Source organism: Cariama cristata, unplaced genomic scaffold, assembly GCF_000690535.1.
Source record: "Cariama cristata isolate BGI_N322 unplaced genomic scaffold, ASM69053v1 scaffold3703, whole genome shotgun sequence".
Classification (NCBI taxonomy): Eukaryota; Metazoa; Chordata; class Aves; order Cariamiformes; family Cariamidae; genus Cariama; species Cariama cristata.
In genome coordinates this window covers 134,001-159,563 of record NW_009607652.1, presented here as the reverse complement: position 1 = coordinate 159,563, position 25,563 = coordinate 134,001, and the positions used below count along the sequence as shown (strand labels likewise).

General features: G+C 38.0%; 1 protein-coding gene across 1 annotated transcript in view; it reads right to left on the bottom strand.

The window, feature by feature from the left end:
- Nucleotides 1-1,164: 1,164 nt before the first annotated feature.
- The window catches only part of ANKFN1 (ankyrin-repeat and fibronectin type III domain containing 1), a 62,252-nt gene continuing 37,853 nt past the window's right edge, over nucleotides 1,165-25,563 (bottom strand). Inside the window, 10 exon segments of the mRNA XM_009696794.1 lie at nucleotides 1,165-1,356; nucleotides 3,128-3,278; nucleotides 4,693-4,859; nucleotides 6,988-7,203; nucleotides 10,934-11,050; nucleotides 11,671-11,803; nucleotides 12,977-13,076; nucleotides 19,609-19,716; nucleotides 23,086-23,176; nucleotides 24,703-24,800. Coding sequence (XP_009695096.1) covers nucleotides 1,165-1,356; nucleotides 3,128-3,278; nucleotides 4,693-4,859; nucleotides 6,988-7,203; nucleotides 10,934-11,050; nucleotides 11,671-11,803; nucleotides 12,977-13,076; nucleotides 19,609-19,716; nucleotides 23,086-23,176; nucleotides 24,703-24,800 — 1,373 coding nt within the window.

Below are 25,563 nucleotides of genomic sequence, written 5' to 3'. Positions count from 1 at the left end.
CCAAATGAAATTTGTGTTGCTGGATGATGGGAGGTCACAGATCCACTGTGGCTGCAGAAATGTAGTCTGGGTAAGACCCTTTGTTAACATCTAATCATCATTCTCTTACATTAGTGACTGTAACGACACTTAGCAATGATACATAGGAAATTGGATGGTAATGGTGTCACATAAACACCTGAGAGAGAGATCACTGAGGCCACAGTTGCCACTGGAGACCTATTCTGTAGTGGCTTCTTGTGTACTGACTCCACCAGTTTTGGCTCATTCTCCAAGGCAGAGGAAAGAAAGATAGTCAGTTTTGCAGGCCAGAATTAAACAGAGGAGACTAATGTGTAAGGCTCAGCAGTCCCCATACTTATAATATTCTTTCTAAAAAGAACTATTAAGTCTTTATGAGCTGCTTTTATGTGGAACCTTTCTTTTCTCTGTGGACCAAAGAAGAATAAATGAGAAATAGAGGGCCTTGAAACTAAAGCATCTTATGCCTGCTTTGAGACAGCTGGAAAACTCTGTTTTGGGGAATTCTTACGCAGTTAGCAATGCAGTTGAACAAAAGGGATGAATCTGCTATAGCACAGGATATGCTCCCTAAAAAAAATTATTCAAGTCCAGTGCTTTGGCATTTTTCACAACAGGCTTTTCCTCCACCACAGCAAAAGTACTGAGTCTTTTGCATTTTTCCAGGAATCAAAAGGAAAAAGATGACTCTTACCTGGGAAACTTGACTCAGGCATTTCACAAAGTTGTGAGGGAGTCAGACCTTGGGTAGGACTATCTGCAATCAGGAACTGCAAAAATTCTCTACAAAACTGGTGATTATTCTTGTGACAATTTAGAGGGATAGTTTTTTGCATCTCCTTTTACACTCCAACATTGCTGTGTTGTGTGTAATTTTTTGGTTCTGTTTTTTAAAGAACATCATCTTCCAAATAAGCTTATAGACACATACTGGATAATTGTGGGCTTTGCTCTATGCTTTGCATTTCAATAACGATTGCTACAGTATATGCTTTAACCGCTCTGCTCCCTCTGTAACTTGTACACAGTTATGGGTAGTGTTGTTGCCAAAGCCATCATGTGATTTATTGACTCTCCACTGGGACAAGGGGGAAAACAGATACAACTTTGTGATTTTATTATAAGGAGACTGAGTTAATATTTCTAGGTGAAGCAAGCTACTATACCGAGTTCAAACATCTGAAGAGGGAGGTTAAGAAATCCTGAGTGTGGGGTGTAAGGATTATTCTGTCCTGGGGCAGTGCAGACGTCGTCTGAGGCGGGGAGCAGGAGAAGAAAGGAGACATTGTGACCCAGTTCCAACACCTCCTGTGTATACAGACGGAAGTGCTTAGCCTGTAGAGGGACACGCGCGGGGGAAGAAATAGGAGAGAATTACAACATGGCACTTATATAAACAACACCCCAAATGATATAAAACATTAAAGAAAATTTGCACAACATCAAGCTCGGAATTTTTATAAAACATAAATATTTGGGGGGGGGGAGCTAAATGTGGGTTCATGTCACTACATAAAATAAAGATTTAAAGCTGCAATGTTCCACATTAAAACAACACACACAGGCACAACCCCCCTGAAAACAACATTTATGTTTCTTATTAGGCAGAAAATGATCACATGCCATGTGCTTTTCAAGATTATGATTGCATAATTATGTGAAAACATGAAAATGGATTCAATTAAAAACCTTTAAGATTCAATTTAGGGTTGGTTAAGAGAAATATGCAGCTCTCCCTCAACACAGCACTGAAAAGGTTTAACAAGTGCTGCCGCAGAAAATGGCACACACAGGAGTTGGCCTGAGGCTGCTGTAGAGCTGCTGTGCGCAGCACTGCATTTTACCCTGGGTATGCACCAGTGTGACTGTCCGTGACTCTCCCTACCACAAAAATAATAAAAATGCAGAAATAAATTTGTTGAACTAAAAATTCAATTCATTAACACAGAAGTTTGCTCCTAAGTCATCAAAACATTTACAACTGTGTTTAACTGCAAGGTCATGTTTATGTCTATCTCTCATGCACAATAGATGAGCTTAAATGCTTGGCTGAACTGCAGCCTAAGGAACATATTGAACATTGATTTAAATATTTTAGTCCCTAGCTCAAAAAAAAAATAATGCACAAAAGCTATAACCTCCAAGAAAATACACTAGCATAGAGACCTGTACAGAGCCCTGTTGAATTAGAGTGACAAGGCAGCACACCATCTGTCTTAATTTTGGATTTACTTGACTCTCACTTGGCTCTTCCCAGGCTAGAAGGTGCAGCACTCATGGATTCGTTTTTAAAAGCAAAGCCTAAACCTTTCAAAATCAAGAAATGTAGAAACAGATTAATTTATTTTAAGGATGCATCTTTCTAGCTGCACAAACAGGCCTTGAAGTGAAGATAAACATGATTTACTTCTACTGAAGCCCTTTTTATCCTTGTAGACCAAAATAAAATGGAATTAATATAAACAAGAAAAAAACTCCTTAGCTTATTTTTTCATGGATCTTTTACATCATAGATTATCCTCCTTGACTTTATTTATTCACATATGCATTTCTTGTACCTAAATGTAAAGCCAGAAGCCAGATACCTCTCCTCACTCACAGCAGTCTGGAGGTCTGGAACCATGTGTTTTAGAAGTGCTACGTTTATCTGTGTGTAAAAGAATAGCAAAATGCTGTGTCTTCGGCAGGCTTTTCATACGCCCTCACTATTGCCTCCAAAAGAACAGCCAATTGTCCTACTTGCCTGGAAAAATAACTGTTTTTCTTTGCCAGCTGAGTAAAGGTGCTTGAGACTATTAGTCTTGTGCAAAAGGGCTTATTTGCACCTGCCCGAAGTTGCAAAAATATGCCAACAGTTGCAAAAATAGGAGCTAATTCAAAGTTTGTCTTTTAATCCTTATGTGTTCAAATATCCAGGAAAATAACTTTTATTGAAGATGTCATTCTCCCCCCCGCTTAGAATGATGGAATACAAAACTCCTCTGCTTTTCTTTTCTTGCAACTGTAATATTTAATCTCTACTTGCAAGTTACACAGTTTGTAGCTTTTAGTTGTGTTCTTAAGAATCAGTTTTTTAAAAGGTGATAAATACCACAAAGGAAAATACCTGATGCAGAGGTAGATTGATCTGTTTAAGGAGAGCTTTCACTGCCATCTGGAGCTCATACAAGAACAATTGAGTTGGGCAGTCTGAAGTATGATCCATACTTTCCACAGATTCTGAGCCAGAGAGTGCTTGGATCCATTCCCACTCATCTCTGTATGTTGAGTCAAGTTAAAATTAGAAATACAACAAAAGTTCAGTGCACAAGCAGGAATTCAGTGTATGTGCATTTGGAATCTGTTGATAGTTTAATCCTCATATAGCAAAACATTCCAAACTCGTGCAATCTTGGTTGTTTGTGGTTAAAAATCTAACTTTGAAAAGTTTAATTTTTCTAGCACATGTACATCAGGCTGAACATTCCTTGCAAACCTCTGAAAGTCCAACTGCCTTTGAAATATTTCACTAAGGTTTCTCACTCCAGGTTTTGTTTTTCACATACTTTATTTCCTATCTACCACAATATTTTAAAAAGCATGCATTGGAAATGACAACAGTGTCAATTAGCAGGAAGTTTTGTTTCTATGACAGACTCTTTTGTACTCACTGAAGCCAAAGAACTTCCTGATTTGCTGGACATGTATCCATTTTAGATCTGATTAACATGGGAGTCTTCTTTCTGGATCAAATCCTGAATTTACCCTGCCCAGTATTCAGTCTTGAAAAGCAGCCAGCACCAAACAGTCAAGAAAAAAAACGTACAGGAAACCCCACTACAAGTAATAGATGTGGTACAATTTGCTCTAAATAAAGCTCTGATCTTAAACATCAAGAGTCAGAGATTGTTGTAAACTCTGAAGCACTAGATTTTATATTCCTTCCAAAATTGTTGTTAGTGTTAACTACTACATTCTGGATATCCTTGTTATCCATATAGATATCCAGTTCCTTTTTCCTCATGCAAAATTATCAGCTGGTTGCTGAAATGATACGGGATTAAAAAGCTCCGGAAGAAAGCCAATAAAATGTGTTGCCTGCTATGCAAGGACTAGGCAGTACAAATAAGTGCGCTTGCCCAAGAGATAATGGAAGCAATGGACAAAGGGAAAAATGGCTTTTCGAGAGCACAGTATTTCAATGGCTGATAGTGTTTGTCTGAATATGTGTTTTCAATTGCTGTATGTTTGCTGTGGTTTAGAGTCGGAAACCAGATACTACACAAGAGAATACACAGAAAAATCACCAACACCCTATGGTCAGTGAAAATCAATAGAAAGGGTGACATTGAATTAATTGGAGGCTGAATCAGGGCTGCAGGCTATGGTCTCCCAAAGACATATATGTAAGACCATTAGCACTGTGCAGAATGTGAGTGACCACAGAATACTATCCTTAGAAACCAATGGGCTCATATGTATGTGTTCTGGATAGGCCTTCAGATTGCTGGAAACACAGAGATGCACCTGTTTGGTTCAGTGCTGATTGATCTCTGTGATGGTACACACCTGAGCACCTACAATTTTGCAATGGGAAAATTGCCTTAGTGTTTAAATTCGATCAATTGTTTCAAACTTTAAACAAATGTTCTCTCTCTACATATATGTTTGTAAATATGTTTATTCACTTACTTGGAGACATTGCTGTTGTCTCGGATTTTAACATGACACAGGACATTAGGCAACTTCTGCAACACAAGCACTTTGATTTGATCCACAGAACTGCAGAGTTTAAGGTAACCCAGATACAGACCGGGAGGGAGGCGTTGCTGACTTCGTTTGTGATAGGAAAGTATGTCCTGTTTTAAGAGAAACAGTCCTACATAAAAATATCTTTTTTTTTTTTTTTCCACATAAGCAGAAGAGTTTAGGATCAAAAAGCAACAAATGTTTTTACAGCCCTCTTTTTGTTTCAACAATGTTCCCAATTCGCAAAGCATTTAAGCACATGCTTAAGTGTATAAATAATCTCTGGTAGTTTGGATGCACTTGAATGCTTTTTACTTAAAGCCATACACAGGTTCTCTAAGCTCTCCACATCATGCAGGAATTGGCTCTAAAAACCTGAAGTTTCAATCTTCTACAACTGTAGTGTTTGAACTAGCTTAAAGAACACCCACCTCTGCGCTCCTGTCTGATCATTTCAGCAGTGAGCTGGGTCAGGGAACTGATTGAGCTGAAGAACGACTCAGGAAAAGGAGCAGCCATTTTTCAGCCAGAGCAGTTCCCTGGTTCACATTCGGTGCGCAACTACACAGATGGAGCAGAGCAGTGTTGGAAAAAAGCTATCACCTGGGGAAGGTGGGAGAGAGTGGCTACATAAGCCAGTACTGTCACCAAAGAAATCCTTGTAGAACCCCAGCCTACATCTCTCAAAAACCTATTCTGTATCACCTGCTGTCAACAGGAAGATCTCTATGAGCACGGGGGATGGTGGTTTGCAAAATTTAATTAATGGCTGTGTTTTCTTAACAAATAACTTTATCAACAAATAGAGCCTAGAAGGAATTAATAATGACGGCGTATTTGCTGAAGCCAGGAGACATTTTTAAGGCCATGTATAGCAGTCCCCCAAAACTACCCTAAAAATGATGTCTGCTGCCATCCTGAGAAATGTGTGCTTCTGCAGTGGGTGAGGATTAAGACACCTGGCCTTATGCCTTTACTCTTGGAACCATCAAATTATCTGCCAGTGCTATGCTTGGCTCTGACCAATGCAATTAGACCCTCATTTTCACAAGCACTTCATGAACAAAATACCCATTCGATGATTAAACAAGTAATAGAAGAAAGGGTGGGCATTAGATAGGAATGTGTAAACCATTAGGGGAACATTTTTTCCAGTAGGATCTCTGTGGAAATCTGATCAGGCCTAACTTTTGCCCAGATTGACATTTTTCTACACCTTTAGCACATTTTAATACATTAAATCTAACATAGATCAGGTAAGTTTTATTGTCTTTTGGAAATTTTTTAACATTCCTAAAGCCTGGTAATGTATATTTTGATTGCCTGTCAGTTTCCGGTACGAAAAGCACAGTCTCTGCCCAAGAAAGTGCCTCTAATTCAAAAACAAACCACAGCAGTCATGGTCTAGTTGAGAATGCTGAAGAAGGGACTAAGACAATGATTTATCTTGTAGTATTTTAGGTAAATATGCCACTGAGTTTTCGAGAGTTTGGCTACTGGCATTTTGTTACAAATAGGTTGCTGTCACCTACAGAAAACATGTATTAATCTTTATGTGAACTATCTACGTTTAACATGAGTTTACAGATACGCTGACTCTTGAAGGGCTGAAAACCCATGGCTCTCAGTGATGTTAACTGAACTGACTGTGCAAAGCAACTTCTAAGATCAGTCCTTGCCTTGGTATTTTTCTAATTGTGAAGTCTAAGGGCATATTATGCAGAAATTAAAGGACAGTTATAGTCAGTAAAGAATTCTTTAGCAACTATACCAGGCTCCAAGGAACTCTGAACCCTACAGAACAAGTTTATTAAGTAGAACAGTAAGGTTTTAAGCCTAGATTTAGTGTTCAAGGTTGGATGGAAAAATCTTATGGAGTGTAAAAATTCTAAGTGTCTGTATAGGCGCTTAAGAACATCCCAGAGAATTTTAAAGGTTTTTATATCCCTTGCTACAGAATTCTATAGCATGGTTTCCCGAAACTGATAGAAACTACTATTCTCTGCTAGGACTTTGAAGTAATTTCTTTAGAATCTCATGGATATTTTACATATTAAGGATCTGATCCCAGACCCACTGGAAGTAATATAAGTCTTTGCTTTCAGTGGGAGCCTTGCCATTAATTTTATTGGGCACTGGATTCAGGCCTAAAATTCTGCAAGACCCTTCCAAATATCAGGGCTCTGGCACAGGCTTTACAAAACCAAATAACATACAGTAAGAGAAGAAAAGCACTACCTGGATTGTTATAAGCAAGATGTCTAATGCTGTTGGCTCCTCTGGAGTTGAAAGGGATTTCCTCTGGCTTTGTAGTTTGGATACCTGCATCCATTTGCCATTAAAAAATGAATAAAGACTCTCCACTTCTCTTATAGTAACTATCAGCATATTGCCATGTCGATCCTTGATTGGCTCATAAAAAATTCTGCCTAAGTTGTGAGTTCCCAGCAAATTCTAGAAAACAAGCAAATTATAAAATGAAAGTTATTTATTGCATTTCAGGAGAGTGGTATTTTTTGAAACTTCGCTTTGCGCTCACTGACATTAGTCCTATTGACTTCAATAAAAACTAGACACACAGTGTTTCTCAAACCCTTGCCCTACAGTCATATCATTCAGTGGCAAAAGGAAAAGTTTCTCCCTAGGTTGTGTTTGTGGATTGACTTGTGGATCCTCTGATGTATTTGGTCCAGCAGTGTGTAGTCCAACATTTAATGGAGAACATCAGAAAGACTATTATGACCCAATGCCTTTGTAAAAGGAAACACTGCAAAGTAATTCATTTATTTGGATGGAACTTCCTATTTTTGCCCAGTCATGTAAAGATAAAGGATGCAGTTTTCAAAAGCACTCAGTGTTGGTCTAGTGATCAATGAAGCCCTTCTGATTTGAACTTACTGAAGAGCTATGTGCTTATCTTAACCTCCCCATAACCAAATGTCAGAGATGATACAAAATTCTTCCTCTATCCACAAATCATTCATAGTGGACACTTCAAATGTTTTCTGTTAGGGACATTAGCTATAATCTCAATTTTCTGTTCTCTGTTTTAAAATTATTCAGATTATTTTCAGCAACAAAAGCAAGAGGCCCTCATATCCATGTTGAATGTAAGTAATTCTGGAGCTAAACTGTGAAGTGTATTTGTGAAGGAACACAGAAGAATTTGAAGAGATGTGGACCCTTTTCTTTTTACTTCAGATACCAAGAATATGCTAGACAAAACCGTCAGAAGCTAACAAACTACCAGGACAAAGCTCTCCAGGAAAATATGTGAGGATTAAAGAAAAGTAATTTTAAAAGACTCCACATAAAATACATATTTTGGTCAAAATCCCTTTCCTCACACAGTAAGGCATCTGCTTATAGGTGCAAACACACTCAATCCAGTGACCAGCCACTGAAGAGATTCCCAGATGTCTTAAAGAAAAATGCCTAACATTTAAAATATGCTCATTACTTTGCGACTTTTCAAGAGATCTACAGTAAGCTGGATAGGGATGGGAGTAGTTTAAAATGAAAACTTGAATTCACAATGTAGCGCATTGTATGTTTAGGGAAGTGCTGTACATTAACTTAATGACATCATAAATGGATAGATTATCCTGAAATTATGTATCTGTACTTAGCAGGCAGTATTTACTTATAAACTATATTATTAAATTGTTTATAAACTCTAGATGGTATGCACAGGGACTGCCCTTTATGTGGCATAACAGCTATTTTAGCTTTATGCATCCCTCTTCAGGGCATACTGTTGATGTCTACATAGCACCTCCCCTATCCTTTTTTTAACTGTTCTGCCTTTTGAGGCTAGCCTCTGTAACTGATTAACACTGGGTGTCTTGAGTATCCATTTTGTACTAATCCATGTGTCCACAGGTGGGACAAATTATTGCAGGTAGATGTTAGCCATCTAGTTGTCATATTAATCACTGCAACATACGAATGTACCTAGATGAAAACAAACAGTTCTTACTGTGACTGACTGTATATTCTGAATGGCATTCCAGCATAGAGAATGGGGGTACCTACTAATATGAATATGTGACTAATTCATATATTAAAAAAGTTTTGTGTCTGCTTAGCTTGGCACCCCATCACTTGTGTTTTGTTTGCTTTAGTTGTCTAGTGGTAGCAATGGGCAAAATTACAGTCCCTGTTGTCTCTGAACCTACTGATCTAGTCCCTTAGCAGCTGTGTTGTCACTGATCTTTTCCATTCTGTCCTAAATTCCTGCGGAGTCAGTCTATTAACTGCCTCAATAAAATGTATTCAACCGTATAAACTTTATTGAGATCCTTCCATTGGTGTATCTCATTAGGCCACACACCGTTAGAGGCTGGCAGATTGGTGACAGTCCCTGTGTTCATCAGGGGACCAAGCTAACAGAACAAACGTTAAGGACAATAAATTTGCCAGAAATTCAACAGAGCAATATACCACATGGACACATTTGCTATATCTCTGTGCTTCAAGCTCTGCTCTTAACATCTACGGTAGCAAATAATAACAAAATGTACTAGCAATCTTGGTTATCTTGAAGTGCAGTCTGTGCATACCAGCAATGCTCTGTTAAAGACAATCTGCACAGGGGGAATGAAACTGAGTTATCCAAAGGAATACATGCTACCTAAGCTGAGCTAACCACGCCAGAGGGAACATTCAGCAGATACAGTTAAAACTTTATCTAGTGACAGCTCAAAGGACTGACAAGCAGCTGCTGCTTAACACAGGTGGTCCTCCAATAAAGGTACAGCAGACTGGCATTCCATATATTTCGGGATACTTTGGGGAAATCAGTCAAGACAGGTGGTTACCCAGGAAAGCTACTCTCCTGTACAGCATGCTTTGCCAAAAAATGTAAAACAAACCCCACATGGATATTTTAATAATGGCCACAAAGTATCTGGCTCTCATAGCTGCTATAAAACCTAGCTTATTGCATTGACTGGTAATAACAAGAGGGATGGCCGTATGGCTAATACATGAGCCAAGCAATATGAAGATCTTCATTAATTCCATGACTGTACCATAGATTTTTCTGGGAAGCTTTGGTGACTTCGTTCAAACAAAAGGTAGGAAAGTGAGGCCTGGATATACTTTTTCTCTAAGAATCATGCACACATCTTTTTGAAAATATGTTTTCCCAGAAAAGTAAATATTTCATGAAAGTGTCTGCGTTCCAGCTAGAGATTTCATGTTATCATGAAACCAATTCTTCAAAAATTTTACAATAAATGTCAAAATGTTCTACTGGAGAAAGTGTAATTACTATTTGCATAACAAATAGTGGACTGAGACACAGAAGAATTAAGTGACCTGTTCAGTACCACTCAAGTTGTATCTGTAGCACAGGTTGGAATGGAACCATCCTGAGAGCCACTGCTATGGCTTAACAACATGGTATGAATAGTGCATGTAGCGCTGCTGTCCCTACCACTGTGCTGAGGGGTCAGAACAAGATCTATGCACAACTTAATCTCTCTTAGTCTCTGTTTTTAAGGGTCTAAATAGCTCTCTGACTGATTCTCTGCACAAAGGTACATTTCACCTTAAAAATTTTAGCAGTTCAATTAAGAACTTAATGAAAAATTCATTTTTATTTTCCCGCTGACAATCCACAACAACATAGCCAACCTGTTTGTCAAACAGTGTAATTGTGCCCTAGAAGCTGTACTTGAGCAGTTTGTAAGCCATGGGTGAACCAAGAGTACTATTTTGGCAGCTTCAGCAGTCTACTTGTCCTTCCTTTTGGGGACAGAAGCTACCTACTGCTGCTGGTTCCCATATGGCACAAAGGAGTGCTATATCTTACCCAGAGTTTAAATGCTTCATTAATATATTAATAATTAATAATGAATAGGCCTTCTAAGAGGCTTTTGAACAGCAGATATTAGGATTATAACTCTTGAATTCTCAATCTGCAACCCACATGCTTATCTGTGGTCAGTATTTACTGGTTCATATCTGTTTGTTTCTTTTTCCTACTCTTTCCTCTCAATGTAACTTCTTCCTTCCAGCTGCCAAGAGAGGCTCAGTGGCTCATTTCAATGTAGATGATAACACTGCTCCAAAGAACAGGCCAGTGTGGAGTGGTGAACCACAGGACAGCTGGCAGCACTATCCCTTAGAGATCAGAAAGTCACTAAGCTAATACCTAGAAATATGCAATGCAACCAACCTGTAGCTGTGCTGCTGCTGAAAGCATCTTTTGCCTGGCTTGAAGTGCTGTTGATGAGGACACGGATATAGACATATTCTGCCTTAGCCATCTGATATCATCCCACATGCAAGACAACTGCAAAAATATATCCAGTTCAATCAGTTTTTGTTCTTAGCATTTACAAAAGCAGAAATGAAACTAAAAGCAATTTGGACTTGGAAAAATCAGTAGATATTGCTCATTTTTACTTTCTGTGGATGGCAACGAGTTGCCTAGATAAACGTGAAACAGATATTGAATCCGACACAGAAATTGTTCTGTAAACATCATGTACCTATTTCAATTGCTTTTTGGACTATTGTGTAAAATTGATTTACTGTTCTTTGGGGTATAAAAAATAGTGTGAAGATATCTTGAATGATGGCATAACCATAATACTAACTTTAAAACCTCTAGTTATTTCTTCAGGCTTTTCCTCTAAATGTCCATAAAACCTTTATGTACCCAAGTAGCAATCACTTATGTAGGATCATATATTAAAAAAAGTTAATTTTGCCACTGTCAGCAACCCAGTCAGAATTTAACCCATATAAATGGTTTGTGAAAATTGCATTTTAACATGAGTGAAAGGTAAAGAACTTCATCATTTAGCTTTTTAATGAAGTCATTTCGTATATTCAGAATGATGAGCTAAGGCCTATGCATTGCTAGCAACAGATTTGTGGAAGTAATATATGAAATTAGGCTCCCCTTACCTTTGTGAACCACAGGAAATCCTGCATAACTGAACTACTGTGAGAGTCATCAATTTCCACAATTGGGATTTGATCTTCATTGGTTACTAATAAATTGTCTTTGTAAAAAAATATAACAGATAAGTAGAGTCCCCTAAAGAAAGAAGGAAACATTGTTAAACACCTTACTTGCCTATTCACAACTATGCCAAATTTTAGTTGAAGATTCATAGATATTGAGTCCTGAGGAGACAAATTGAATCCTCTGGTCTTAACTTCTGTGTTATATAGGTCATGCAACTTCAGCCAGTGAATTTTGAAAAATATTTGGAAAGCTTATCACTTTAGATGATGTGAGACTACCGGAATCTAAGAAATTATGAATCTGTGCAAGCCACTGACATCAGTTTTAGTAAGAGTTTTGCCAAAATAAACAGTACACAAGGGAGGCTTTATGCCCTTTAGAAATCAGAAATTTTACTAAAACTTTTTATCATTAATGGGCTTAGTTCTGCACTCATTTACTTCAGAGTAAATCTGAAGTAACTCAATTGAAATCAGGTGAGTTATTATGGATTTATGTTAGTGTAATTGAGTGTAATTTGACCAGCATATCTGCAAAACTGTTTATAGAGATCATTCCTTTCAATATTTACCCTTGCAGTTAGTTAGATACGTTAAGTTGTGACCTTAGGGAATTTAAAGAGTCTGGAGAGCTCTTCTGAAAGAATCAAACTCTTACCAAAATACAAAGAAGAAAAAGCAAACTGAACACTCCTGGCAATGAAAGAAGAAATAATCCAGCATAAGCAACTTCCATTTGCTAAAATCAATTATCAAGGCCGAGGGCTGTTTGGGTCACACTGGGTTGCAAACCTAGGTAAAGATGTTGTTAGAGAATTCCAGGTGTGTTGCTTGTTGCCATCAGACTATTGTAACTTGTTATCTGAGCTCTGCATTTTATATTATGAATGAAATAAATACCATAGTTTCATTACTGAGCAGCAACAGTTGCAGTGCTTCCAGAATACCTTAGAAACTGCTCTTTCTGTTTGCAGAGAACATTTTACTCTGTTACAGTTCAAATCCATTTCCAACAGTAACAATGAAAAGATTCTATTGATTTCAGTAGGAACTGGAGCATTATTTTCCTATCATCAGCTGCACCAGTCTTACATGTATGTGATTTTATCAGGTTCATTCTGACTGCTGTTTCATTGGTAGTGGAATCTTCACATATATTTCTAAGGTGCTTTTCACTATTACAGAAGAGCAACAACTACTAGCTAAAACTCAGAATGTTTGGGAGATAAAAAGAATGACAAACCGTTTCAGAGTCTTCACAAACTTGTTTGATGAATGGAAAAGGTGCTTCAGGCTTCTGGAAACTGATTGCTTGCGACCAGCATTCTGTAATTTAGAACTTTCTAAAATGGAAAATAAAAAGCAAACCAAACCCAGCACTTAAATTTCAGTTAGTATCTCATAAAGAACCTTTGTCTCTTGAACCACAATACTAAATTTCAGTCAGTGCCTGCTACATTCCTTTCAAAAGACAACATTTAGAAACCTTTTGCTTATATTTTCATTTTCTTAGCAATATGCAACAGCAATTTCCTTACTTGCAGCAAACTCAGACTTGGTAAAAATGTTTTGCTCCCAGGTAAAGTATAGCTTGAACCGGTACTATGTACTCTTAATGTTCAGAATGGATATGAATTTTGCAAATGGTCTCAAAAACCCAAGAAGACATTCGAACCATCAGTCAACATTTTAGGGTGTTGTAATTCCTCAGTTTCTGTCCATATATAGCTTAAGCTTCTAAGAACTGAGTAATTGGTGCCCTGGCAATCACTAACATCACAGCATCACCAGTCTAACTTAAGTAAAAGCTTTAAGGAAATGACTAGATTGACCCTCATCTTTCTCTGTATCACATTAAATGCACGTACTTTTTTTTGGATTTTTTTTTTTTCCCCCATCAGAACAACTTCCACTCACTTGTATTGCTTCAGAGCTTTCACAGTTACATTTGCTCCCTAGTAATCTGGAGTCCAAGGAAGAGGTATTTAACTCATTTGTTCACTTCATATCAAAGCTGAGACCTGCTGTGTGCCTGCAAGGATCTCTGGACCAGCTCTCTCAACAGAAGAATTTTATAAATTAAAATATTTGCCCAATTTTTAAAAAATGTGGTTAAATTTTTATACATTGTATTATTTTTCATTTTAATGAATTTGACTTAATGTCTTTCCTTCTTTCATGCATGGCCTGAGTTTCCTTGTAAGACAAAGAAAAATCTTCCAGTGGGAACTGAAACTTGCAAGCTCTGTGAAACAGCTGTATCCACCTGTATACCTGTAAGCACATTTTAGAGTGTATGCCAATAGATGGCAGTCAGGAACATGCAGGATTGTATAATGTATAATGTATGGTCAGTTGTTGTTGTCCACAGATGGCATTTAAAAGGAATAGGTGCTTAAAACTGGGGGTTTTTTTGCATTGTCTTTTGCGATGTCCCTCCCGTTTAATGCTGTTGTAAGAGAAACAGCAGAAAAATTTAAGATGAAAAAAAAGGAATTGATTCTTCAGATATTTACTGTGATCTGAAAAGAAAGACAAGAAGGAAAATGTAACCGTGAAACTACATCTCAGTTTCCCAGGATCTGACTGTTTATTTGGATGAAGCATGGATACCCATCCAGAATGAAGCGTGAAACATTTTGAGGAACACCCTTCTCTGGTAGGGAAAAAATATGACTCATGAAGAACTATTTATTGAAAGCTGCTAATCAGTCTGCTTAGGTGTTTTGAGAGTAACGTATTTCCCACTTACCTCCAATGTAGAATAGGAGGTGTCTATCTGTGTTTCCCTGGTGAGTTCTAAGTTTGAACATTTAAAGAACATCTAAATTTGCTATTGTCAAAACCCCATCTGTGGAAGTGCTCAACATATTTTTAAATGATGAATAAATTTGCACCGTAATTTGCACATTGAAAATCACAGAAAGAAGACACATTGTTAGCAATAATTACCACTCTGTTGAAGAGCAAGTACAAAGAGAACAAGGTTCTATTGGGGGTGAAATCATACAATTCAGATGTATGAGACTTATTAGATCATCAAATCCATTGTCTTTCCAGCACAAACTTGTTCTCCATAGCATATTCTCTAATGTGCTGCTCAATTTAGTTTTAACAGACTCATCCAAATCCATAACTGCTCATTTGCTACAACTGATCTTTGTTTTCTTTTCCTTTAAAAAAATTAATTTGTTTTTCTATCCATACCTCCTCAGATAATTTTTATTTTACTGTGAACTTTTTTCAGTGTATCATAGTAATGTAAACCAAATGCTACATGAAAACTCCTGTCTTACTGTTTCCTTCTTCCAAGGTTAAGACCAATTTAGGAATATAAATTTCATTCTAATGATGCAATTTTAATTTTCTTCTTTATTAAGGATGGAGGGAATGGAGGAGGAAATTGCTGAAGGCAAAGCAACATAATTCTGTATAAAACAGCCAGAGACTGCAGCATTAAAATAAGAGGGCACATTACAAGTGAAATATATGTTATTGGGCTATTCAGTGGTTTGGGTTTAGTCCACAGCTTTGCAGAAGCCAACAGCAAAAGAAATAATGTAAAACTAGATGGAGACTGTAAACTCTCCTACATTGCTGTTTGCTTTTGTTTTACAGTATAGTGTGTCTAGAATTCAAAAAACATGGAGCTGAGATTAGAGGATAATTTGAATCTACAGGAAATGGAACTTTGTCTGTTGTTTAATTAACTAATAAATAACATAGAGTAACCTTTATAGAAAAGCACTAGTAACAACAAAGTAAGTTTATATTAATAAGTGATACAGCAATAGAGCTGTGAGCTCTTTTAGTAGAAGACCGGGAGTGAACAAATAGTGGTCGAGATTAGAGAATTTCCAGTGATTAGGTTTAGATCAGAAGCATTCAAACCTGGATTGAAACAGGCAATGAACTACAAAGGTATGTTTACAACATTAGCAGTTTTTATCTTCTCAGGTAGGATATATAACTGTTTCTTTGCAGTTCCCCTAAATACAACAGATACTTAAAAGAAACATAATTTGGTTGTGGAAGAATAAGAGCAAAGTTGTATACTCAAGCTGCTAGTATGCATCTGGGGTCTCTGCTCTAGAGGAATGTGTGTTATGCCGTGCCATTCCTCTGAGGAGGAAGATCATCTGGAATTCTTTGTCCTATCATTAGACAAGTGGGTGCCTCTTCTCAAGTGGGGCAGATGTGAAGTAAATGGAATTACCTCAGTACAAAATTATCTGAGATTGTAGCCTCAGATTTAGGGGCCATCATTTAGGGTGACCCTGAATAAGGAAGCAAATTAGCACAAGATGAGCTAGATCCTACTGAAATCCTAGTGGAGGGCATAAAATGGGTTTAGAGTTTTCACTATTTGTGTAACCTTATGAAAATACATCAAATAGCTGGAAACTTCCAGATGAATTCAAACTCAATTTAAAGCTGCACATTTTTAGCAGTGCAAACAACTGACACTGGGATAATGTGTGTGGAGAAATAATTCCATGCAGAAGTTAAAGGCACAAGTAGTGGCCAGACACCTCAATTGCTTGACATAGATTTTGTGTTACCTCATCTCAAGGTGGGATGTCTTTCAAAAGAAAATTCTATATCTCATGAAGAAGCTATTGGCATGACAGTCATATTACTGAGTGGTATATTTTGAATTACAGAGTCAGGCTCAACAGCTGAAATTATAACTTCTTGAATTCCCTACCTGAATTTCTAAGTCTATGGCTTAGTTCGTAAGCCTGCTTTGTATATTCTCACAAATAATTATAATCTAAACATTTTAAACATCCTCTGGAATCAGAGATCTTTTTCTTTGTTAAATGCAGTAAGACTATGTGCTCTGCTTGTGAATCAAATTACAATTAGAACATTTTTATTTCATCTCTGACTAGTCTAGTAAAATACATTTCAACCAAATTTCAGAAAGAAACTATCTGGTAAGCATTTTACTGAAGAGCTGGGTTCCTTTCTTAATGAAGCATCACGCATTTACTTAATCCACTCAGAATTGTTTAGAAAGAATGATCTACAAGAAAAAAATGCTGTAAAAATACATTTGAAGTGTTGCCAGGACATACAATTGTAGTAACTCAGTTATGATAGTCTGTAGCATGGTATTATGAAGACAAATGGATGACTGTTGTTTGTAATCATCAGGGTTTTCCAGAAGATTAAACATATGAAAGCAAAGCTTCCTAAGTAATTCCCTAGGAGATTTCATCGTATCACAGAGCAGGTTCAAAAGCAACAGCTGATCTAATTCCAAAAGCTCTTAAACTCACTGTACATTCCAACGTATTCTTCCCGGTATTTTTGTAAGCTTGTTTTCTTCAGCCCTTGCAATGCAAAGCATAGGGCAGAAGGCAGGCTGCAGTGCGAAGCCTGAACGAACAGACTTGGGCAAGAGATCCGCCTGGAATCTGCGCAATTTAACCCTCCCAGATCATGCTGGAGCACTAGCACATAGCCTTGCTCTTCTAGCTCCTCTGTATTCTAAGGTTTTTGCCTATGTTATCCCAGTAATCTCATACCTTTTAGATCGATTACCCTCAGTTTTTTCCACCTCACTCACCCCGTACCCTCCTTCAGCCAGCCTGAGTAGCATGAGTGTGATATCATGCAGAGGAATCACTTGGTGAAAAGCCAAGGTGCCAGGACCCCAGGTTTGAGTCCTATTTCTGTCTTCACCTAATTTTAATTCATGCAGAGCTTGATTCTGCTGTCATTTGTAAACCACAGCAAATCAGTGGTTGTAAGCAGATTCAAGGATACTCTACAGTGTCCACATATTTACTGACATTTCTGAAACAAATGGGGAAAATGGAGGTTACAATATTAATGTAAAATCAAAGAAGAGTGTGGTGAAGAGAAGCATGGTAAAGAATGGATAAATGCCTGGGCAGGTCCTCAGCTTATATATAACAGCATATCCATGCTGACTTCTATCCATGTTAGTCGAATCATGCTAATTTACATTAATTAAGAATCTAGCTCAGGCCTCTGTATTATATGAAGTGAAAGCCATTATTTGGGTTTTTCAGTTGTATACAGTAGCTTATCTCAGATCCTTGATCAAACTCTTCAGATTTCACTGAGGTTGATAAATACCAGAATCAAATTTTAGTCAAAGTGATATCATAATTCTTACTTTTTCTGCAAACTCTGTGTCTTGATTCTTTACCAAATTACTGAAATTACAAGGGATTGACATCAGTCATATATTTAAGGCAAGTTCCAAAGGCTCTCCTATTATCTTACAAACCTGATTTATCAAAAATATACTACTGTGTAATACTAGAATTACAGGCAATTATGAGATTTTTATTTGGTTGGAGGTAAGGGTGTTGCTCGAGCTGAATGCACAGTGTAGTACTGCCACATGTAAGCTCCCACATCCTCTTTCAGACATGCAAGAAAATGTTCTGAGCTAAACAGATTTTCTATATTGTTATTATTTATTATTTAAGGAAAAGGAGTTAGGAAGTCAACAACAGAGTTGTCTGTGCTTTGCTTAGAGACTGGAGTTAATTTCTGGAGTGGAATTTTATAAGAACCAGGCACTGGTGTCAGATTCTCAAAAGGAGGGATTTTCTGCATGTTTATAACTGCTTCTGTTCTGGGCTGGTATGTCAGTAAAACAATTTATACTGAGAATATTTTCAGATGTTCCATCATTTGTTCCCTGTTGACTAGGAAGGTGGCCTGAAGGACCTGAGATATGCACTAACTTCAGAAGGGAAAACCTGTACTATGGAAAAAAGACTTCTATAATAGCATGAAAAAGCTATGTAAGAGATAGAATACATCATCTGTATTTTCAATACCAAGACCACCTGCAAGTGATAATGCTTGTATGAATTTTAATTAGAGAAACAACATTTTCTTGCAATATCTCCTTTCCCTTTCCAAGCAACATAGCTGAATAGTTTAAGTTGCTATGGTTACAGTGGGCTGTGGCAGACTGTGGATCATCGTGATAGTGACATATTTGCACGTAAAGAACAAAGGCTGCATCTTTCCATTTCAGCCAGATGATTTTAGCCTTAAGTATTTCTATGATTTTAAACCAATTGATGCAGCTTGACATAATAGTCATACTACGTGAAGAAAAATGAAAACTTCATGGTAGTTCAACATTTCAGTTTAAAATAAGTTCCTTTGCAATGAAGCATTATTCCAGTTAGAAGTTTATTTTAAGAAAATAAATAGTACTTTTCAACAACCCATATAGAACAGGAGTTTTTATATATGCTTTAAAAAGAATGCCAAGCTGTTGCCTTGGCTCTTGAGCTATTAAAGGCACAGTCTGTTTCTCATGAATGAAGAGCAAAGAGCTGGCTGAGATTCGAACTCTCTCCTAGTTTTGATCCATTCTATTTGAAATGTAGCAATCTTATCTTCCCACTGCATTGTGCAAGTATTTTTCATTATCGATTGGCATCACATCCACTGGAGTACTTAGTGTCTTCCATTTGAAGGCAGCTAAGTCCCCTCTGTTGATCCAAAACAGTTGTTAACTCTCTGAAAGTATTTCTTTATATGAGAAAAATAAAAGAGAGATCCTTGAAACATTTTAGTGGAATCCTGTGTGAAACTAATTTGTAGGAAAAACCAAATCAATAGGTGTGCAGCATACAGAGGGAGAAAGGGTGTGTCTGTGCTTGTGTGCATTCTATCTTTCAAATGTTTTCACCCAACTAATTTCAAGGGTTAAGAGCAAGATAGTGTGCTAAAGTGATTCCAGATGGGCCAATATTAATATCTTTCTTTTCCTGATGAATGAGAAGGTATGACCTAGTTAGAAAACTGCTAAAATTACAGGCGCCACAGAGGCTTCAGCTGGTGCCCTACCACAGAGATATTTATCCTTACCTCTGCAATTATAATGCTGATGAGCTGCTCGAACCTGCTGAAGGAGACGTTCCAGGGCCTCAGTGTGTCCCCTGTGCCGAGATTCTCTTCCACTGCAGTCTTTCCAGTCTATTGAACAAAGGAAATAAGCAGAAATTAAACACAAAGGTGCAGGAGAAGGTTTTAAAATATTTTCTTGCCTCTGATACTTCTCGGCTTTAGCAGAGTTTTATATGTGGGCATGCAGGAAAAAGCGGCAGTTGTTTTTAAGTCTGCTGCTGTTACTTGTACAATAAGTTTCCTTTGCCTTCTGCCAGCTAGGTAATTAATCATAATGATTATTAACAAAGAACTCACAATCAGCTCCTAGAAGCTCCTATAGTGACTGACTAGACAATGGCTATTTCTCTTCAGTACATAAATGGCCTCTGTTGCTGTAGTGTCAGAGCTGCTCTCAGCCCGTACTGTACTGACACTCTCTGTACCTCACTAAGATCACGCTGCTGCTCCTTCTGCATTTTGTTGAGACACCAGGAGGCTAAATGACTCTCCTACAGTTATATGGGAAACCGATTGCAAAGCAGAGAATGAACATCCTCCTACATCCAGAGCTGGCTCTGTAGCCGGAGAAACATGTTCTGTGTAAAACCGCTTCTGAAAATCTGCTCCCAGCAGAGGCCTGAACAAACACTGGCAATTCCTGCCCTGGAGTCTATGGTCTGCTCAGCACTGCACTCGTGAGGCAAGAAGCTGCGGTTTCTGTCCCACATGCCTTCAACCTACAAAAGACTTTGTTTGCACCCATTTGCTGCTAGCTAAAATCTCAGTCTTGATTTTAAAAAACAGTCAATCTCATCACAAATAGGAGGATTAAACTGTGTATCAGAGAGGAGCTTTTTAATTCCAGACTTGGCTATTTTCATACTTTCATTACAGTGAGAAAGAAGTGTTGCACCAGTTTCCTGACTCAAAGTAATGGTGGATCAAGGTACTAAGAGATCTGTTGGCAAGGGAGACATGCTTCCATCTTGCTGGCATAGAGGCCATGTACGTATTCACAGCCACCAACAAACACTTTGCTCACTCACTACATACACAGACCTAGTTTCTAGTGCAAGTTTGGAGTCAAGCATTCCTTCCGATTGGTTCACTATGCCAGGTATATAAATACGTATTTGCTGCCATTTAGTAGAGCAGCTAGAGTAAGCCCCATGAAAGGGTGGAAAGAGAAGACGTTTGCTATCCTGATAGCCTGTGGGCAGTTGTAATAGCTGCAGAGTGGCTATCCTGCATGTTGTATGCTATTGCAGAGATCAAGGGCCAGCTGCATTTATAGCTCCGTGTGGGGAGGCCAGTTCTTACATCTCCTGTGAGCAGCCAAGAGGAAGCAACTGGAACTCACCAATCTCAAAGTGCTTTGGCGTCATCAAACTGGTAGAGGCTCGAACAACCTCATGATATCTTTATCCCAGTGGCTTCCAAACTTTTTGAGCCTCCAGATTGCTGACTACCTTAAAAATGGCATGGAAATCAGACCAGCTTCCCTCGTTGTCCATCACTCACACGCTGATGAACAAGCCTAGAAATGTTACTATCTACCATGGTTTCACAGACCAGCTGCACAGCTTTCCAGGCTGCTACAATGTATGTGGGGGAAACAGGAGGACAGTGGCAAGCATTCATTGTCACGCTGCACGGATGCATCTCCAAGGATGTCACTAACCTTTGATGTTCTGGGATTGGAATGGATCAGGAATAAGCCCTGAAGCTTTCATTTCCCTTGCATATTCTTCTGGCTGCTGTTACAGACAACTTTGTAGAGTATTAATGTATTCACATTTAATTTTTAGCTTAGGGCCATATTTTGTTATGCAACACTGGTGTAATTTCAGGTTGCTGCCTTCTTGCCAAGCACAAATCTGCTAGTTTTCAAAACCAGTGGTGAAGGCAGTCACATGGATAAAGAAGGTCTGCCCCCAGAAACTGCGGTGGTAAATAGCATTTTGTCTCTCAAGCTAAAATTCTGATGTTAGTATTCCTTAATGAAAGAATTTACATTTGGGCTCTGGTGGTCTCACTTGCTGTAAAGCTTAAGCGTGTGTCACTAAGGATACTTAATGAAAATACAACATTCTTGCCAGCTATCTAAATACAGTGAGCTGAGTCTGCCTAATGCTTCTGTGTTCGTCAACAAAGAAAACATGCATATATAGCCATGAAGAAACACTTCTCTTTGCCATAAACTCACAAAAAATCCCATATACATATATCAGGTGATGCTCCTGCTCTCCTACAGGGAAATCCAAAAGACTCCTTTTGTTACCCTGGCTGCCTTTCAGAGACAGGCATAACTAGCAGCTACTGTAAAAGAGTCTGTTTCTCATCTGATGTAAATTTTTGGTTTGCGGGGCCAAATCCTGTGTAATTATACCTGGCTATAGTCAAGGTAATTGCATGTCAATAAGTTATTCAAAACAACTCCATAGTAGTGAGTTATCCACATAGCCAGAGTAGAATTTTATCCCATGATTGTAGCACATTTTTATTCTCAAACAGAATATTTCTTTAGCCTAGTTCTGGTTTTATTCTGGGGTGAACAAGAGCAAAATTGAAGCAAAATGGGACAATGGTACTGCAAGAGCCTCATTTATCCAACCCTCTCCATTATGGCTACTGAGAGTAGGTACAGCTTGCATTATTTTCTCACATTAGCATGCAAGGTTATTAAATTGTTACATTAGCCTAATAAAAACAAGTGCTAATGCAAGAAAATGAAAAGTCCCGCTTTACTGCATTAATCAATACAAGGGAAGCTGTAATATGCTGAGCCAGTTTGACAGTGAACACTAAGTCTGGAAAAGCAACTAACAATACAATGTGATTATAATAGATTAAAATTACAAATGAAAAATCATAGTCCTAGTGGAGTCTGAGAAAACCTATCATAGATTTAAAAAGGAAGAAAGGCTTTTGGACGTGTCTGGAACACTTTAGTGCTTACGGGCTAGATCCTATCAACATGCGTGTCCACGCTAGAGTATTTTACATACAGGATGCTATAAGAATGCTACAAGGCAGAGTACAAAATTACATATGATACATGTAAGTGTTTTGGTTCTAGCAGTTCAGATTCAGGTTTTGACCATCCATTTGCTGACAAATGATGTTCCATATAGCAGAATTCTATTAAGAGAAACGAAGGTCAAAATATTTCTCATTTTTCTTAAGTGTTAGTGACTAGATGACAATGTTTAGTCAAAGAACTGGAGAAGAATAAAAGATAAGATGTATAAATATACACATATGATTATTTTGCTAATTTTTGGGGGGTGGAAGGAGTTCAGTTTATTTATTTATTTATTTATTTCACTCCTAGATGACCTGGCACTTAAATCATGAACTCCAGAATATTTGTCTTTTTCTGTTCTTTGAAGAGGGAGAAATTCTTACAAAGCAACACCACTACTCAAACTAGGAGGGTAGACAAACTCAACCTACTTGAAGGAGAAGCATATTCAGGAGTAGATTTGCGTGAAGGTCCCCATCCTCTCATGTTGTATGCTGAAACATGGACATAATATCTCTGGCCCTGCAAATGAAAACACCTGGAGTCAAAACTATCACTTGACTCAAAATCTTGGCTGTAATAACTGGAAAGTAGTCCCTCCCAAAGATGTTTTCTTTGAAAAACTTAAATAGGTTTCAGCGGCATCAACTGGTGCACCATGACAGATTGAAACCTCGTACAAGGATTTCAGGACAGGTGATCTGCTGAGAGTTAACAGAACACATGAATTCCAACTGACAAACTGCAATCTCTTCTACCAAAGCCGAACCCTGGGAAGTCTTACAATCAGACTTCAGGAACAGGGACTCCCCTTTTTCCTGTTGTATTTAACAGAGTCTCTCTATCAGCACAGCAATGGAAGAAGCTTCATTTGGCTGCCACTGAAATCAGTCAGACCTTTATCACTGATTTTGATGCATAAATCTAGGCCAACAGAGAGCACTTCTGAAAGTCTAATTTTTAATTTATATGTTATATACTTTGGAGAGTATAGACAAACACACAGTAAGAACTGTTCTTAACATGTGTCTATGGAAGTGAATGTGCAAGCTTTCTTTATTTTAACTTAAGAGCAGTTACTCTGTTTTGTTGTTAGAAAATGAGAAACAGAGTAAATGCATATTGTGGCTCAGCTCCCTGGAAGACAGTGTGCTTCAAATCAAAGATTTCTTCAGATAAAAGGCTAGAAGAATAGAAAAAAATACTGGTGTTTTTTTTATATAGAGGGTTTTATATTGTGCTCATTGCTTACTCTTTAAAGTTAATTCTCTCATATTGAGAACCCATGCTTTGGGGCACTGGCCAAGGGTCACATGCATACCTCCCCCTACTATAACTTTGTAGGCCTGATTCAGTGTGCAGTCAATTCAGTGGAAAGGCTCCAGCTCAGTGGATGCTGGATTGGGCCCCTCTGATGATGTCTCCAGTGGGAATAGTTGTATTTTGAGCAAGCTTTATTTTCATCAAGTATTTTGTGAATCAAAATTTGCTTGCACAAATGGTCCTGAACAGCCTGTAGGAAAAAGATTTTCAGACATGTGGTTAAAATTATTCTGCTTAAGAATCCAAGTGAATATTCATCAGTTTTCTCTGTCACCGACCCAGTTCTTATCAGTGTAAAACATTTATACAAAAACAAATAACAAAAATGAAAATGGTTGTCATCAATGTGTGTGTTCCTGGAAGAAGTAGAAAAGAAAGAACTGTTATTTTAGCTATTGGTCATCAAAGTCAGGACTAGATCTTTCACAAGCCTTTGATCTACACTAAGGTTATCCTGTGATCCAGAAGACAGCAGCTTTCACTCCAGTCTTTTCTGATCTCCCCTAAGCATGACAACTTATAAAACATTTCATGCTGTCTGTCTATTCTTTCGTGGCTTTTGGATTATGGACACCAGACTTATTATGCTTAATGACTGGAACTTGTTGCTAGAAGAAAGGCACTCTACAGTTATTACCAACAGGCATGGATGCAAATTATCAATGTTTTTGTATCAGTGGGGCAGCAAGGGGCATCAAGATCTGAATCAGTCATTTGGCACTTACCGTTCTGAGACCTGTGATGGTGCACCTCAAAGACTGAAGATTATCCATAATTATTTCACCAACCAAAGGGGAAAAGTCTTCTGAAGAGCTCCATTCCACTAGGAAATGAGTAGCAGGAGAAAATAAAATCAGATATGAGTCCAAGCAAAAAAATCAAAGTACTTGAATCACTCACAGGTTAACTTTTCTCCTAGCAGTTTCCCATTCCATGTAGATACTAAAAGTCATGTTTAACAATAATGTTTAGCAAAATTTCACACAATAATTAAATTATATCTCTGTGTATGAGAGAGAAAAGCAAAATATTGCTCAAAAGCTTTTCAGGAAAGAATGCTTAAAAATACACTGCAATACAAATTACATTCAGTCAACATTTGCTCTCATTTAAACAATTTCCTTTTAAAGAAAAAGAAGTAGTGGAAAAGAGTAGGTAGAGGATTTGGATCTGCTAATGCCATTTGGCAGTTTATACATCCAAACCAATAAAAAGTACTGTTTTGCAATTGGATCTGCATAGGTAAGCATGGGCAGAGAGTCCTTTTGGCTCCACAGGTCCACAAAACTCTCGTCACCTAGCCTCGGCTAATAATTTGTATAGAAATATCCTCCTTGGACTAGATCTGGCACTCACTAGAGTCTCTTCATTGGTTTCAGTGGGTTCTGGCTCTCTTGTCCAAGTCTGATGCTGCTGTGGTCACTGAAATTATGGAGCCCCACAAGGACCTATTAAGTTGTATCCACTTTTGAAGTGAATTAAATGGCACTGGGCTGACACATCCCTTCCAACCTGTCCTGCAGTCTAAATTACAATGGGTACCTTCACCAAAGTGCTCGCATCAACTTGTACAGACAACTCACATT